General features: G+C 40.0%; 1 protein-coding gene across 1 annotated transcript in view; it reads right to left on the minus strand.

Moving 5' to 3' along the window:
• Positions 1-17253, minus strand: part of ttc7a (tetratricopeptide repeat domain 7A) — a 54629-nt gene that overhangs the window by 16049 nt on the left and 21327 nt on the right. Inside the window, exons 13-16 of the mRNA XM_058796868.1 lie at positions 13888-14005; positions 13702-13759; positions 12402-12474; positions 12000-12160 (exon numbers count right to left, since the gene is read on the minus strand). Coding sequence (XP_058652851.1) covers positions 12000-12160; positions 12402-12474; positions 13702-13759; positions 13888-14005 — 410 coding nt within the window. The remainder of the gene's footprint in view (positions 1-11999; positions 12161-12401; positions 12475-13701; positions 13760-13887; positions 14006-17253) is intronic.

Genomic DNA, 17253 nt, shown 5'->3' on the forward strand with positions numbered 1-17253 from the left:
GTCACAGCTGTCCGTCCAGAGTCACAGCACATCACAGCTGTCCGTCCAGAGTCACGTCACGTCTCCGCTGACCGTCCAGAGTCACGTCACGTCCGGGCTGACACACCCAGATCATCAAGGTCAGTCTTCCACTATCCCAGTTTGATGTCTAGTTTGAGGGATGTACCGCTGGTGTCTGCATGCACGGCTGGTATCCCCAAACCAACTCACTCTAACCCTCCTGTTCTTATGCATATTCCCCTGTCTGAGGCACTTCCCCGGATGGGAATCGCTTTGTGTTGCATTTGGGCTGCGTACACCACCGCAGAACTGCCCGAGGTGGTGGCACCCGCTGTAGCTTCTCCAGAGGTGGCGGTCCATGCTGCAGAACCTCCAGAAGCGGTGGGGCTCGCGTCGGCCCCTTGTATGGTGGTGGCGCCCAGTAATGTACTCTCAACCTGTTGTGTTGCGGTCGAAGAGACCATTACTAAACTCTCCCTGTGTCCTGAGGTTACTGCTGTAGAACCTCCAGAGGTGGCGGCAGCTGCTACAGAACCTCCAGAGGTGTCAGCGGTAGCCGTCAATGAACTCTCGTTCTGTCCTGTCACGGCTATGGAGGCCGTCAATGAACTTTCTGTGTTCCCTCCCTCGTTCCTCTCTCCTTTTTATGTCTCCGTTCTCCCTAGGTCCCAGGCTCTGCTGTGGGTTCCTGATCCGTCGTGGTGGGCTCCTGCTCTATCTGCTCCACCGTGGTGGTCTGCGGGTCCGTCTGCTCCGCTCTGGTGGTCTTCTGCTCCACCTGTTCCGTCTGCTCCGCTGTGGTGGTCCACTATCTGGCTCTGGTGGTCTTCTGCTCCGCCCTGGTGGGCTCTGGCTCTAGCTGCGCCACTGTGGTGGTCTGCTGTCTGGCCCTTGTGGGCTCCAGTCCCGTCTGCTCCGCTCTGGTGGTCTTCTGCTCCACCTCTGGTGGTCTTCTGCTCCGCCCTGGTGGGCTCCGGCTCTAGCTGCGCTGCTGTGGTGGTCTGCTGTCTGGCCCTTGTGGGCTCCAGTCCCGTCTGCTCCGCCCTGGTGGTCTTCTGCTCCACCTGTTCCGTCTGCTCCGCTGTGGTGGTCTGCTGTCTGGCCCTGGTGGGCTTCAGTCCCGTCTGCTTCGCCCTGGTGGGCTCCAGTCCCGTCCACTCTGCCCTGGCTTCCTGCTCTGCCGGCTCTGCCTTGGTCCCCGGTCACTCCTCTTCCACAGGGACCTGGCCCTCCATCCCTCCCCCTGTTCCGCCTCCGCTCCACCTCCCTCCTGGATTATAGACTGTGTGGAGCGTCTGGAAGGCTCTGTCGCGAATCTGGTCTGTACTTCCATTCACTCACCACCAGAGGTCACTCACTCACCATCATCCATTACACAGATCACACAGCTGTCACATATTACAATTGCACTGATTGCACACACAGCTCTCACTAATCACACACTCTATTTCTACCCTGGACTTTCCTTCCGTCACTGCCGAGTATTGTATGCATTATCGCTGCCCTACAGAGCCCCGTTAGTTTTCCTAGTCTTGCCTTGCCTCGCCTAGCCCTGCCTTAGTTCGGACTGTTTCCCCCTGCCTGGACTATCGCTGACGTTTTGGATTACCTCTCCTGTCTCGCCCCTTTGGATACTGTTCGCCGATCGTCGACCCACGCTTGTCTTTGTTTACTCTTTGTCTCGCCCATGTAACACATGTTTGCCATTGTTTGACCCTGCCTGTTATGACCTCGTCTCTGCTCAATAAAAGTCTGCAGATGGATCCGCATGTCTCGTCAGCCCCATAACAATATGTACATATACAGTGTATATATATATATATATATATATATATATGTGCTGTCAAACGATTATTCACGATTTATCACATCCAAAATAAAGGTTTTTGTTTACATAATATATGTGTGTGTGCTGTGTATATTTATTATGTACAGTATCTCACAGAAGTGAGTACACCCCTCACATTTTTGTAAATATTTTATTATATCTTTTCACGTGACAACACTAAAGAAATGACACTTTGCTACAATGTAAAGTAGTGAGTGTACAGCTTGTATAACAGTGTAAAATTGCTGTCCCCTCAAAATAACCCAACACACAGCCATTAATGTCTAAACCGCTGGCCACAAAAGTGAGTACACCCCTAAGTGAAAATGTCCAAATTGGGCCCAATTAGCCATTTTCTCTCACCGTGTCATGTGACTCGTTAGTGTTACAAGGTCTCAGGTGTGAATGGGGAGCAGGTGTGTTAAATTTGGTGTTATCGCTCTCACTCTCTCATACTGGTCACTGGAAGTTCAACATGGCACCTCATGGCAAAGAAATCTCTGAGGATCTGTAAAAAAGAATTTTTGCTCTACATAAAGATGGCGTAGGCTATAAGAAGATTGCCAAGACCCTGCAACTGAGCTGCAGCACGGTGGCCAAGACCATACAGCGGTTTAACAGGACAGGTTCCACTCAGAACAGGCCTCACCATGGTCGACCAAAGAAGTTGAGTGCACGTGATCAGCGTCATATCCAGAGGTTGTGTTTGGGAAATAGACGTATGAGTGCTGCCAGCATTGCTGCAGAGGTTGAAGGAGTGGGGGTCAGCCTGTCAATGCTCAGACCATACGCCGCACACTGCATCAAATTGGTCTGCATGGTTGTTGTCCCAGAAGGAAGCCTCTTCTAAAGATGATGCACAAGAAAGCCCACAAACAGTTTGCTGAAGACAAGCAGACTAAGGTCATGGATTACTGGAACCATGTACTGTGGTCTGATGAGACCAAGATAAACTTATTTGGTTCAGATGGTGTCAAGCGTGTGGCGGCAACCAGGTGAGGAGTACAAAGACAAGTGTGTCTTGCCTACAGTCAAGCATGGTGGTGGGAGTGTCATGGTCTGGGGCTGCATGAGTGCTGCCGGCACTGGGGAGCTACAGTTCATTGAGGGAACCATGAATGCCAACATGTACTGTGACATACTGAAGCAGAGCATGATCCCCTCCCTTCGGAGACTGGGCCGCAGGGCAGTATTCCAACATGATAACGACCCTAAACACACCTCCTAGACGACCACTGCCTTGCTAAAGAAGCTGAGGGTAAAGGTGATGGACTGGCCAAGCATGTCTCCAGACCTAAACCCTATTGTCCATCTGTGGGGCATCCTCAAACGGAAGGTGGAGGAGCGCAAGGTCTCTAACATCCACCAGCTCCGTGATGTCGTCATGGAGGAGTGGAAGAGGACTCCAGTGGCGACCTGTGAAGCTCTGGTGAACTCCATGCCCAAGAGGGTTAAGGCAGTGCTGGAAAATAATGGTGGCCACACAAAATATTGACACTTTGTGCACATAACACATTTTTCTTAAATATATACATGCATGTGTGTGTATTTATATATACATAATAAATATACACAGTACACACACATATATTGTGTGAACAAAAACTTTATTTTGGATGTGATTAATCGCGATTAATCGTTTGACAGCAATAATATATATATATATATATATATATATATATATAAATATACTGTATAATTTTTTTTTTAAATCATTGTTCTTCTGAAGTTTCTAATTATCTAATCACAGGAATAAATTACATTTTAAAATATATTTGAATACACAATAGTTGCTTTAAATTGTAATAATATTTTACTGCTTTTACTGTACTTTTGATTAAAAAAAATGCAGCCCTGGTGAGCATAGATGACTATTAAAAAAATTAATCTTACTGACCTCAGTCTTCTGAATGGTAGTGTATATAAAACATATATTGCATTTAACATATAATGGCTGTGCAATATATCAAATATCCAGAAGATTTTGCTGATTACAAAGTTATAATCAACTCATTTCACTTATGTACTCTAGAAAAAAAAAAAAAAAAAATCAAGGAAAAAATCCTGAGGGCTAGAATGGAGTTAGAGAGTAGGGAAAATATTCATTGTAGAAATGAAATGAGTTATTATATTTTGATTAAAGGTATAATAACTCAAATAGTACATTTTGCAATTTAAAATGTTGTATGTTATATACAATATATGATATATGATTTACTGTTTTGTTGTTCTTACATGAAATGCTCATCTACTTGTGTCCCATGATTTGATGGAAATGTATCTAATTCACATACTTCCTGAGATGAATGTGCAGACGAGCAACTGCCATTGAATCACATAGTAGTTTTCTGCAGGTATTTCAGACCTCCTTGGGTCAAACACTATCAGCCCTAGCTCTCCATCATCAGTGGCGGATGCTTCAGCTGCTTCTAAACTAGCAATTCTGCAGCTGTCTGGGGATGTTCTTCCCCTGACCTGTCCCTCTCTTTAGCAAGGTTTAGTGAGTGGGTGGACGTCTGTGTGTGCTCGAGGGTGGAGGGGTGAAGCGAGATGAATGTGAAGGTGTGTGTGTGTGGGTGTGTGTTATTAAGTGTGTGTGTGTAAACAGGGCAGCAGAGCATTCACGCCAATGAGAAAGAGATGCAGCGAGACTAGGAGACGCTCCTGCTGCGACGGGGCCTTGTTCTGGAACAGCAGTAGTGTGGTGGTGAAGTACACATTTACATCTGAATTTACCCTACCCTACCCCATACAGGATAGTGACAGTGTTGTTTTAGTATTGCTAATATACTTTTATAGTATTTATTAATATTTTGAATGATTATATATTTAATTTTAATAATTTTGTTATGTGCTGTTTTTGTCATTTTTATCTTTTTTTTTTTTTAAATGCTTGTGTATTTAGATTTTATTTATTTTTATATTATTTTAGTAATTTTAGTTCTTCAACTTAATTTTTCTAAATTTATTATCTAGTATTTATATTCTATCTTATTTCAGTTTGATTTCACATAATAAAAACAATTTATTAATTTTAGTTTTAGTTAATACTAACAACACTGGGCCAGGAGACCTGGACTGGAGGTCAGGGAGCAGCTGGAGATCAGGTGCAGGTGAAGGCAAGAGGACATTTCCTCATTTCACTTAAAATCACTATACTCACTCAGATCACTTAAAAGCACTAAAACTCTAATATACAAAGTCTACATGGAATTAAAATTTACACTGTAAATTTAAAAATAATGTCAGATTAAGTAAGTAACATTTTTTTTACATGCAGCATGGTTCACTTTTCCTCCTCCCATACAAAGGCAGAGGTTATATAACCATTGTGACACACAATAGATTCAGTGTGTTTGTGTGTGAGAGGCTGGGGGTCTTTACACTCTTATGTGTTACTCTGCTATGAACTTGATCCTAATTATTTTCTCTCTGCTCTCGTCTCGAGTGCAACACTGACCCCACATGGAGATGTAAAAACTATTCAGAAAATATTCGGAATAAAACGTGCACTGTGCACATTTCACAAAAAAGTAATTTAGGTTTAAAACTATGTAACAGTAGATACAGTTGGGAATTAAGACAAAAAGTATTGTCAAATGTTAGTGACTCATGTGATGAACTATAAATGTAGTAACTAACTGAATGCATTACAATTAAAATCACTGCAACAACAGCTGATTAAAATCAAAAACGCAAAAAAGACGCAGTTCTTCAGAAAGATTCTGCAGTCACGTTCATATCATAGGTTTGATATTTTGGTCACACTTTATTTTAAGGTCCAGTTCTCACTATTATCAAACCATTAACTATGACTTTTGCCTCAATGAACTCCTAATTTGCTGCTTATTAATAGTTAGTAAGGTAGTTATTAAGTTTAGGTATTGGGTAAGATTAGGGATATAGAATATGTGCTTTATAAGTACTAATAAACAGCCAGTATGTTAATAATATGCATGCTAATAAGCAACTAGTTAATAGTGAGAATTGGTCCCTATACTAAAAGATTACAGATATTTTGTTTTCTAATGCAGTTAAAAGGGATAGTCCAAAAAAAACACACACAAAAAAGTAAATGTCATTATTCGCTCACCCTTAAGTTGTTCCAAAACTGTACAAGTTTCTTTCTAGTGTGGAACATAAAGAAAATATTTTGAAGATAGTAGGGGAGTAGGGAAAAAAATACAACTGGAAGTCAATGGCTACCAACAACTTTTTGGAACTTTAGAGCATGTCTTTTTAGAACGTTTTGGAACTTTAGAACATGGAACTTTAGAACACTTTAAATGAACTTTAAGCCCTGTTTAGGCCCTGCACACTAGTGCATTTTCGTTTTAAAACAGCGTTTTAAAGGGGTCATCGGATGCCCATTTTCCACAAGTTGATATGATTCTCTAGGGTCTTAATGAAAGGTCTATAACATACTTTGGTTAAAATTTCTCAATGGTAGTGTAAAACAACACCCTTTTTACCTTGTTAAAAACAGCTCTGCACACAGCAAGCCGTTTTAATGCATGTTTTTTTAAATGCTAATGAACTCTGTTAACCTCGCCCTTCTCTTCCGTGGAGTGACGAGCTGTTCTCATGATACTTTTTACTTTAGCCATGGAACTTGCTAGCTAGCACATTATTAGGAAAGGTGATTTGCAAAGATTCATAAAATAACCTTATACTCACTTCTTCTGTAGGTGAGGCTGGATCACAAATGATTTGCGTAAACATAAACACATTTAGGTAGGGGTGCATTCCCTTCAAAAACAAAAGTAATCCTCTGCGTCTTCAGCAGCTCAGATGTCGGGAGTAAAAGACAACTGCTATGTTCATTCTTACATCCAACAACAGGACACCTCAATCAAGGGGAATGACATGACCCTTCGGCAGCAATGCACGCATAGTCCTTCGCTCTACTCACTTTGTCAGAAATTGTATATATCCTGTCAGTAAATTTTGAACCACTCTTTATTTAGCTCACTATGAGTACCCCAGCAGTCAAGGACAGCCGGAAAAGAGAGAGTGAACAATCGCCAATAAAGCAAAAATTCAAAGATTCCACCATCTCCAGAGAGGATCTCGACACTGCTATAGCTAACGGTATCAAGCTAGCGCTTAAAGAGCAATAAAGTACTCTCAATTCGGTAGTGGCTTCGACTGTAAGAGAAGCGATAGACTCTGTACTGACCCCAGCACTCCGTGACCTACATTTGGATATACAAACGACCAACGATTCTGTAAAAGAGCTAAAAGCAGAAGTTGAAAAGCTAGCCATCGCGGATTCCGTTCAAGCAGCTGCACGTGAGGATAGGAGGACAGTCACAAACTTAAGAAATCAGCTGGAGCAACTCACTGAAAAAATGACGGATATTGAAGATAGGAGCAGGAGAAATAATGTACGACTGGTGGGGTTGCCGGAGGGGACAGAAGGCTCCGATGCTGCTGGCTTCCTCAGAGCTAATCTTTCCAAGTGGATCCCTTCCCTGAAAGGCCGTGGCATCGAGATTGACCGGGCCCATCGCGTGTATGATGGAAGGAAAAACTCTGATCGGCTGCGTACTCTCATCTTCCGTGTACTAAGATGGCATGACAGATCGGCGATCCTGAAGGGTGTTCGGCAGGCATATCCGGTGAAATATATGCAGGACAATGTCATGCTACTATTTTTTACCGACTTTAGTCCAGCCACAACTACCAAGAGAAAGAGCTTTAATTCAGTCTTGAAGAAGATGACAGCACTTGGTCTCTAGCCCTTCCTCACCTATCCGGTGGTAATTATACTACAGCACAAAGGTGAGCAGATGATGTTCGACTCTCCTCAGAAAGGTGGATTTTGTTACTTCACTGTCACTGAAGACGTATTGTGCAGCGCTACAAAGCAGCGGGAAGGTGTCGTCTCCATCCTCTCAGCTCAACGAGAGAAAATTAACGAGGAGGTCTGTGGTGATCCTAACTGCCCTGAAGAGGACAATAACAAGGTGGCCATGGACACTTATTAATTTCTTTTTGGAATCTTGCCCCTGCCCTGTACGCTCATCTGCTGACTGGTAAATAATAATGATTTATTTTCTTTATTTTTCTTTATTATTATTATTATTATTCTTCGGGCTGATGGAGAGCAGATTCAATCACTACGCTTTTGGCTCAGTGGGCCTTTTGGGGAAATGTCTTGTGTTGAAGTGGACTGGTCACGCATCAACATTTGTTTCTGTTGTTTATGCAGACCTACACTCTCGGTAATGTGCGGTCTGCTTTGGTTTTTATACACAGTTGTTTGTCGTTCCTTGTTTTTGCTTTTTTTTTCTATGCCCTTCAACAGATATCAATACTTTTATTTATTCTGCTTTTCTTTTAAAAGGATTATGCATTTAGGTGGATTTAGGTCTAGGATACATACTGATGTTTATGTCACACCCCTGGACTGTTGTGTTGTGTCTTTGCTTCCCATGTGTTCCCTGTGACCCAGTTTCTGTCTCCCTTTGATTGTTTAATTTGATTCCAGGTGTGTCTCCTTAGTTCCTTGATTGTCCTGTCTTTTTAAGCCCTAGTCTGTTCAGTTTGTGTTTGTCGGGTCTACCAGTTACGTTCGTATGTCATCCCTTGTTCCATGTGTTATTATACCCTGTGTGTTGGAAATAAAAGTCTACTCCGTTTATCCACGGCTCCGTGTTCCTTCCGGCAGCGTCCGTGACAGTTTACATGTCACTAGCAGTATGGCATTGCTTTTGTTTCTCTTCACTTAGACAGAATCTTGGCATTGCGAGCACACAATGCATGCTCTGAATATTTTATCATTGAATGTGAATGGCCTAAATTCTCCTATTAAGCGTACCCATATAGTAGAATATTTGCGCCGTAAATCGATTTCCTGTGCCTTGATATAAGAGTCTAATTTAAAACAATGCGATGTGGCACGTTTTCAAAACAAGTATTACAAACTGGCAGCCTTCTCTTGTGCTCGTAATAAAACTAAGGGGGTGCTTATCTTAGGCGATAGTTACATTTAATTATTAAACATACCGGGAATGATGATGAAGGTAGATTTGTTTTTATACGCTGTAAAATACATAACGACAGGTTAGCACTGGTCTCCATTTACTGTCCGAATAAGGCAGACAGTGCATTTTTCACAAATATTTCAATATATTACTTGAGCAGATTGATTGTCCTTTAGTGATGGGTAGTGATTTTAATGCTGTTTTAAATCCTGCATGGTCAGGATAAATGACCATGGTAAATCAGGATAAATCTCACCCTGATACTCCAGCTAACCCATCCTCTAAGATATTGAATAAATTTATTACTGAACTTAATGTAATCGATCTTTGGAGAATCCAGAATACTACATCTAAGGACTTCACTTTTTTTCTAAAAAGGGTGGAACGTCTGATGGGAGGACCTTTCAAATTTTGTAACAACACACCCTTTATGGCACAACTTTAATTTTTTTTAATGTTGAAATTGGCCATTTGTCCAGCCCTCTTGGTCTACACTGGGCAGAAACACATGCAGTGACTTATATGATAACCAGGGACTCTACTCACTTCAAGAACTAAGAACTAAATTTTGTTTGCCAGCATCATTATATTTTGTCTTTTTTCAGTTACGTTCTGCTCTCAAGGCAAGGCAAGGCAAGGCAAGTTTATTTATATAGCACATTTCATACACAATGGTAATTCAAAGTGCTTTACATAAAAGGAAGTGAAATAGTCATTAAAAATAATAAGAAATTAAAAATAATAAAAATCAACAATAAAAACAAAGTGATTTAAAAATTGATTTTAAAAGAATGTAAAACATTTAAGAATAGAAAGTGATTATACATAGTGCAATCAGTTCGGACGTAGCACAGTGCTCATTCAACAAATGCACAGCTAAACAGATGAGTTTTGAGTCTGGATGTAAAAGTGGCTAATGTTTTAGCACATCTGATATCTTCTGGAAGCTGGTTCCAACTGCGGGCGGCATAATAGCTAAAAGCAGACTCCCCTTGTTTCGTGTGAACCCTTGGTATTTCTAACTGACTCGATCCTAATAATCTGAGTGGTCTGTTAGGTTTATATTCAGTGAGCATATCTCCAATGTATTTAGGTCCTAGGCCATTTAGAGACTTATAAACGAGTAAAAGTACTTTAAAATCAATCCTAAATGTAACTGGAAGCCAGTGTAAGGACCTGAGGACTGGTGTAATATGCTCAAATTTTCTCAAGGCCTATGGATTTCCCTGGGCATCCCCTATTTATCTGCCATATAAATCTCTTGTCTATTCCTGCACTGGCGTCGAAACAATGACGGACTGATGACAGTTCACTCAGGGCGGGTCTAAAGTAAAACGCTAGTGTCAATCAACAATCGTGGGAGGGGCCTGGGTCTGTGTGACGTCACACGGGATTTGAGAAAGGGGATATTATTTATAGGGATTAAAAAAAAACACTGAGTGGATTTTTATCATTATAGGGTGGATGCGTACAAACACTGCTAACACACATTTATGTTCAAACAACATATAAAAGTGAATTTTGCATCCGATGACCCCTTTAAAATGAAAACGATCCTCATCTACACTGGCGTTTTTACTGCGTTTCAGAAACGATCTCCATCCACACTACACAACCGAAAACGCATGTCACATGACCATTCATGCAGGTACAACCATAGTTATATGTATAGGTAGATTCCCTATTATTTAGACGACGGACGCGTCTACATGCTTGTAGCGGTTGAATGGGGAATCTACCCATACATATCTATGGGTACAACAATGAGCATGATGTTATTGTTAAATGGTCATCAAGGATACGCAGAGCGAATGTGGACAGCCACGCCATCGTTTTCAAAAGTCTCTGTTTTGGTCCATTTACACTGAAACGCAACCCCGGAGTTTTCAAACTAAAACGGGGTCTGCAGCGTCTTCAAAAGTCTCAGTTTTTCGAACTCTGGAGTGTAAACGACAGGCGTAACTGTATCAAAAGCTATGCGTTTTAAAACAAAAATGCACTACTGTAAACACAGCCTTAAGGTCATTACACACTGAGTCCGAAATTTTCATATGCGATTTTTCGTATCCTAAAAATGCGTCATGCACAGAAACCTTGCACACTGAGTCTGACACGTATTAATTAATCCGTTGCGAAAAAATGTGCAAAACAGTACTAAATGGATCCTTCAAGTTGTGAGGATGATTTTGTTGTCCTCTCGCTTCTTAAAAAGAGAAAAAGAAAGGAAATATTGGGTCCATCCAATCCTGAGATATAGCGAGGACGGAGAGTTCCCCCTCCTTATTAAGGAGCAGCTGGATTATCACGGGCGATTCAAAGTTTACTTCAGGATGTCAGTGGCTCAGTTTGATGCTTTGCTAGCGATACTAGAGCCACATATTAAAAAGAAGACCACCAATTTCTGTGAACTCAGTGTGCAAGGATCTTTACAGTGCTTTGTGCCTCAAGACGAGGTGGATGAACTTGACAATCGCTATTGTGGATTTTGGCGTTCGCTTGTACGGTGGCTCTGAATTGTCAAAACACCTCTCAAAATGCTTGCTACGGATTGGAAAAGCACTTTTTTTTTATGATGGATGAAAGTTTCAGAGGCAGTGTTTAAACGTGATTGACAATATGTGAAGTCGTATTTATTTTTCAACGTGTGAAAATTTCGAACTCAGTGTGCAATGGCCTTAAGAACGTGTCAAATAGCAGTCGTTAGAACAGGGGTGGCTAATGTAGGTCCTGATGAGCCACAGTCCTTCAGACTTCAGCTCCAACCCTAATAAAACACACCTGAACAAGCTAATCAAGGTCTAAGGGTTACTAGAAAGCTACAGGCAGGGGAGTTTTTATCAAGGTCGGAGCTAAACTCTGCAAGACTGTGGCTCTCCAGGACCTGCATTAGAGTACTAGTACACTGTCTGCTTAATTTTTGCTTTATTTTGATGCTCCCCCGACACATATTCTACTGACTAAGTGCATGTCAACGTATTCTATTAACCCTAACCCTAACTTAACATTCTGCTAAAATGTTAATGAGAGTTAGCTGACATGTAGTTGCAAAGTTACTTATAATTTGTAGAAAGTGTACTATCAAGTGTAACCTTAGTATGACATGAGGTTCAGTAAACAATGACAGAATTTAAATTTTTGGGAGAACTATCCCATTTGAAGTAGAATAAACACATAAAACATACTTAAAGTTGTCCGGGTGCTGTATAATGGCGAGTTTAAGCGTATCAAGGGCATGTTGGTAGTGTTTCTGGGCACTGAGCAGTAGACTCAGCAGGTGTAGAGAGTGCAGATCATCCCCACGAATATTCAGAGCCGACTGCAACGGCTCCATCGCTTCTGACACCTACCACAAACACACGAGGTCTCATACAGTGGGTAGGAATATGATGAGATGAACTATTCACACAGTCAAGTGACCTTGACAGTCTTATGTGTAAACAAAAGATACAAAAATCCACAGACATGCAAAATAAGAAGAGAGATTAAGGTAAATTTCTTTTCTTGGAAGATATGAAGAACAGAAATCGAATACACTGACGCATTTCTGCATCTAGTCAGCGAGATTGATGTGTTAGCGTGCTAACCTGTCGAACCAGAGCGAGCTGCAGAGAGAGGTAGAAGAAGATCTGAGGGTCTCCAGGGTCCAGTGCATGTGCTCTGAAGACAAAAAAGAATCTGTGTGAAGTTTTCATCACCTTATTACCAGTCTGACATTTGCCAGTCATCTCACAACTGACTCCTTACTAAGATTAGATGCTGCAATTAATTGTGACACTGAAATTCTTTAGGAAGTTGTCAAACTGCGTAGGAACATGATTAAAAAACATGATTAAATTTTTTTAAAACATTAGCATTGATGTAAATGAAAAGAATCAAGTTTCCATAACACATTAATTACATAACCATGATAAGAAAAAAAAGTGAACTCAAGATATTAACATTAATAATTGTGACCCTGGACCACAGAACCAGTCAACTATTTGAAAATCTGGAATCTAAGGGTGCAAATAAATCAAAATATTGAGAAAATCACCTTTAAAGTTGTCCAAATGAAGTTCTTAGCAATGCATATTACTAATCAAAAATGAAGCTTTGATATATTTACAGTAGGAAATTTACAAAATATCTTCATGGAACATGATCTTTACTTAATATCCTAATGATTTTTCGCATAAAAGAAAAATCAATAATTTTGACCCATACAATGTATTTTTGGCTATTGCTACAAATATACCCCAGCGACTTAAGACTGGTTTTGTGGTCCAGGGTCACAAATATGCTTATTGAAAAAATAAATAAATAAAATAAAGTGGACATTCACCAAATTTATGTATCACCAATTTCAGTCTATTTTATAAATACTGATCAATAATCTTGAGATTATTTGTGATTATTTTCTTCTGCTGACAGCATTAGTTTTTAACTGGGGAAAAAAAAATGCATATACTGTAGATACACTACTGTGCAAAAGTCTGTGGTCAGTAAGATTTTTTTTTAAAATAAATTAATACTTTTATTCGGCAAGGCTACATTCGATTGATAAAAAGTAAGTCTTTTACATTATTTCTATTTCAAATTAATGCTGTTCTTTTGAACTTTCTATTAATCAAAGAATGATCAAAAATTTATTATAAGCAGCTCAACTGTTTTCAACATTGATAATCAAAATAAATGTTTCTTGAGCTGCAATCAGCATATCAGAATGATTTCTGAAGGATCATGTGACACTGAAGACTGGAGAAATTATGCTGAAAATTCAGCTTTTCCAACTTAGCAAAGGGTCAACTGAAACAATTCCCACACAAAGTGGGTGGCTGAAGCCTCCTTAACACAATCTGTGTTAAGTACACATGCTGAAATATAAGAGGTAAACATCAAGCGTACTTCCGTAGTGACTGCAGCGCTCTTCTGTTGAACTCATCGCGATCGGCTTTCAGCGTAGCTGCAAACACACAGTTAAAGAGTGAGTCACTGCAGACATGAGGGAGCAGAGAGCAGCTGAGGACAGCTGGGGGCCTGGATCATTTTTAGGTTCAGAGAAGGATAACCGCGGTTAAAGGCTGGGCTTACCGTCAGAGGCCTGCAGACTACGGCACAGTCCGATGGCCAGATGAGCTCGAGGAAGGGACTCTCCAGCACACTCCCCTAAAGCAACCACACCTGCTGAGAGGGACACTGCATCCTCCAGCTGACAGACACAAATTTACACATGTGTTAGATGTTTGGATGATTTATATCAGTGCTTCTCAACTTACAGTGAGATATATTGGTGGTGTAGTGTTGAGGTTAAAGATCTGAGCTGGATACTGAAAGGTTATGGGATCAAATCCAACAAAGAACAATATTCACTTAGAACAAAAGCTTATGCTAAATAAAAACCTTTGATATGCTGTTTTCTATTTTAATATACAGTGGTGGCCAAAATGATTAGAACACTAGTATTTTCAGCAGCTAAAAATGGTTTTAAGTCAGTTATTCCTATCTTTTGCTGTAGTGTGTCAGTAGGAAATATCAGTTTACATTTCCAAACATTCATTTCGCCATTAATTGCATAATCCAGTGAGATTTTTGTTTGCACAAGAGCGAGTGCTCCACACAGAGATCTGATCTCATCGTTTTCCAGTCTGTCTGGAATCACATGAACAAACTGAACAAACTGAGACAGACTAAATCCAGAAGAACTGTGGAGAACAACGTCTCCAAGATGCTTCACTGGATGATGATCAGATCTCTGTGTGGAGCACTGGCTGTTGTCAGACTCCTTGTGCAAACAAAAATCTCAATGATTATTACAATTAATGGCAAAATGAATGTTTGGAAATGTAAACTGATATTTCCTACTGACACACTCCAGCAAAAGATAGAAGAAAAAAAATTTAGCTGGTGAAAATACTAGTATCCTAATAATTTTGGCCACCACTGTATATTAAAATATAATTTATTCCTGAGATGTCAAAGCTGAATTTTCAGCATCATTACTCCTGTCTTCAGTGTCCCATGATCCTTTAGAAATTGTTAAAATTATTTTAAAAAATGGTTTTAGATACTCAAACAGTTTCCACCAAAATATCAAGCTCCAAAAATTGTTATCAACACTGATAATAATAAGAACCATTTTAATAATTGGGCGGCAATAATAACTGGTGATAATTGAGCACTAAATCGGCATATTTCAATAATTTCTAAAGGATCATGTGACACTGAAGACTCAGCTTTGCCATCACAGGTATAAATTGCATGTATAAATCTATTAAAATAACAAACAGTTCAATTGCACTAATATTTCACAAGAAAAAAGAAAAGTAAAAAACAAAAACAAAAAATTGACCGGTAGTGTATAAACAGAAAAAAGGTCATGTCAAATGCCCAAGCATATCATGCAAAATTGCAACAAATATTTTTTATTTATTTAATCATGTAATCATGACTTAATATTGTATGATATTCTTTAACTGAAATGCCAGACATGCTGACATGAATCAGCATCAAGGACAACTGCTTAAGGACAAATCCCCGCATGCCCTGTTTTGATGCTGGGATGATAAAGGGCCGGTCTGAAGTGTGACTGTGGGATGGCGTGCTATCTGACATTAAAGCCTTTGCATTAACTTTTTGTGGCTATACGGCTCTATTGTGCTATAAGCCTCTTATGGCGTGCTGTCTGTATTCAGCGCTGCACTTCCAACAGATGTGTCGTAATCTCTGTCAACAACGCTGCAGTGTGTATTTGATTGATAGTGTTGTGACTGTACAGTACATTGCATTGTGTCTTATTAGTATTAACTAGTATAGCAATGTTACTAATGTAAAACAGAGTCATTAGTGATATGAATCTAGATCTTTTCTAGGATTGAGTGGTGAATACTGTACACTGATTATTATAAAAAGGCTGAAAAAACAGATTTAATATTTCTAGTTTGATCTGGATCAAAAATCACTTTTAAATTAATAATGCAATGAGCATAGCTACTTTTAATATAAATATATTACTATTATATAGGATTTATGGGATTAGGATTTATGGACTTATTTAAGGATGCCAAAGTTAATATTTCCAATGACTTTTCCTGAAATGCACACTGCTTATTTCATTCATAGCATAAAGCTACTTATTCCTTTTGCTGGGATGTTGCACACTACGGTTCAAAAGTTTGGGTCGATGAGATTGTTAATGTTTTTGAAAGAAGTCTCTTACGCTCATCAGAAATAAAGTAAAAACAGTAATATTGTGAAACATTAATTCAATTTAAAATTCAGTGCTGTGAAATGTTTTTTGCCCCCTTCCTGTTTTTTAAATTATTTGCATATTTGTCATACTTAAAAGATTCAGATCAAACCAATTTTAATATTACACAAATATAATGCAAGTAAATACAAAATCAGTTTTTAAATGATGATTTCATTTATTAAAGGAAAAATGCTGTCCAAAGCTACCTGGCCCTGCGTGAAAAATTAATTGCCCCCTCCTGTTAAATCATGAAACAACTGTGATTAACCACATTATTTTAGAAAGCGGAGTTAAATTTCACTGGCCAAACCCAAGCCTAATTACTGCCAGACCTGTTGAATCAAGAAATCACTTAAATAGAACCTGTCTGACAAAGTGAAGCATGTTTAAAGAGGAATACATCATGCCACGATCTAAAGAAATTCAAGAACAGATGAGAAACAAAATCGTTGACATGTATCAGTCTGGAAAGGGTTATAAAGCCATTTCTAAGGCTTTGGGACTCCAGCAAACCACGGTCAGAGCCATTATCCACAAATGGAGAAAACTTGGAACAGTGGTGAACCTTCCCAGGAGTGACCGGCCTACCAAAATTACTCCAAGAGCGCAACGACGACTCATCCAGGAGGTCATAAAAGAACCCAGAACAACATCTAAAGAACTGCAGGCCTCACTTGCCTCAATTAAGGTCAGTGTTCACGATTCAACAATAAGAAAGAGACTGGGCAAAAACAGCATCCATGGTTGAGTTCCAAGGCAAAAGCCACTGCTGACCAAAAAGAACACAAAGGCTCGTCTCACATTTGCCAAAAAATATCTTGATTATCCCCAAGACTTTTGGGCAAATATTCTGTGGACCTGATGAGACAAAAGTTGAACTTTTTGGAAGGTGTGTGTCCCGTTACATCTGGTGTAAAACCAACACAGCATTTCATAAAAAGAACATCATACCAGCAGTCAAACACGGTGGTGGTAGTGTGATGATCTGAGGCTGCTTTGCAGCTTCAGGACCTGGATGACTTGCCATAATTGATGGAACCATGAATTCTGCATTCTATCAGAAAATCCTGAAGGAGAATGTCCATCCATCAGTTTGCGACCTCAAGCTCAAGTGCACTTGGGTTATGCAGCAGGACAATGATCCAAAACACACCAGCAAGTCCACCTCTGAATTTCTCAAGAAAAACAAAATTAAGTTTTTGGAGAGG

The sequence above is a fragment of the Onychostoma macrolepis genome, chromosome 13, assembly GCF_012432095.1.
Source record: "Onychostoma macrolepis isolate SWU-2019 chromosome 13, ASM1243209v1, whole genome shotgun sequence".
NCBI classification, from domain to species: Eukaryota; Metazoa; Chordata; class Actinopteri; order Cypriniformes; family Cyprinidae; genus Onychostoma; species Onychostoma macrolepis.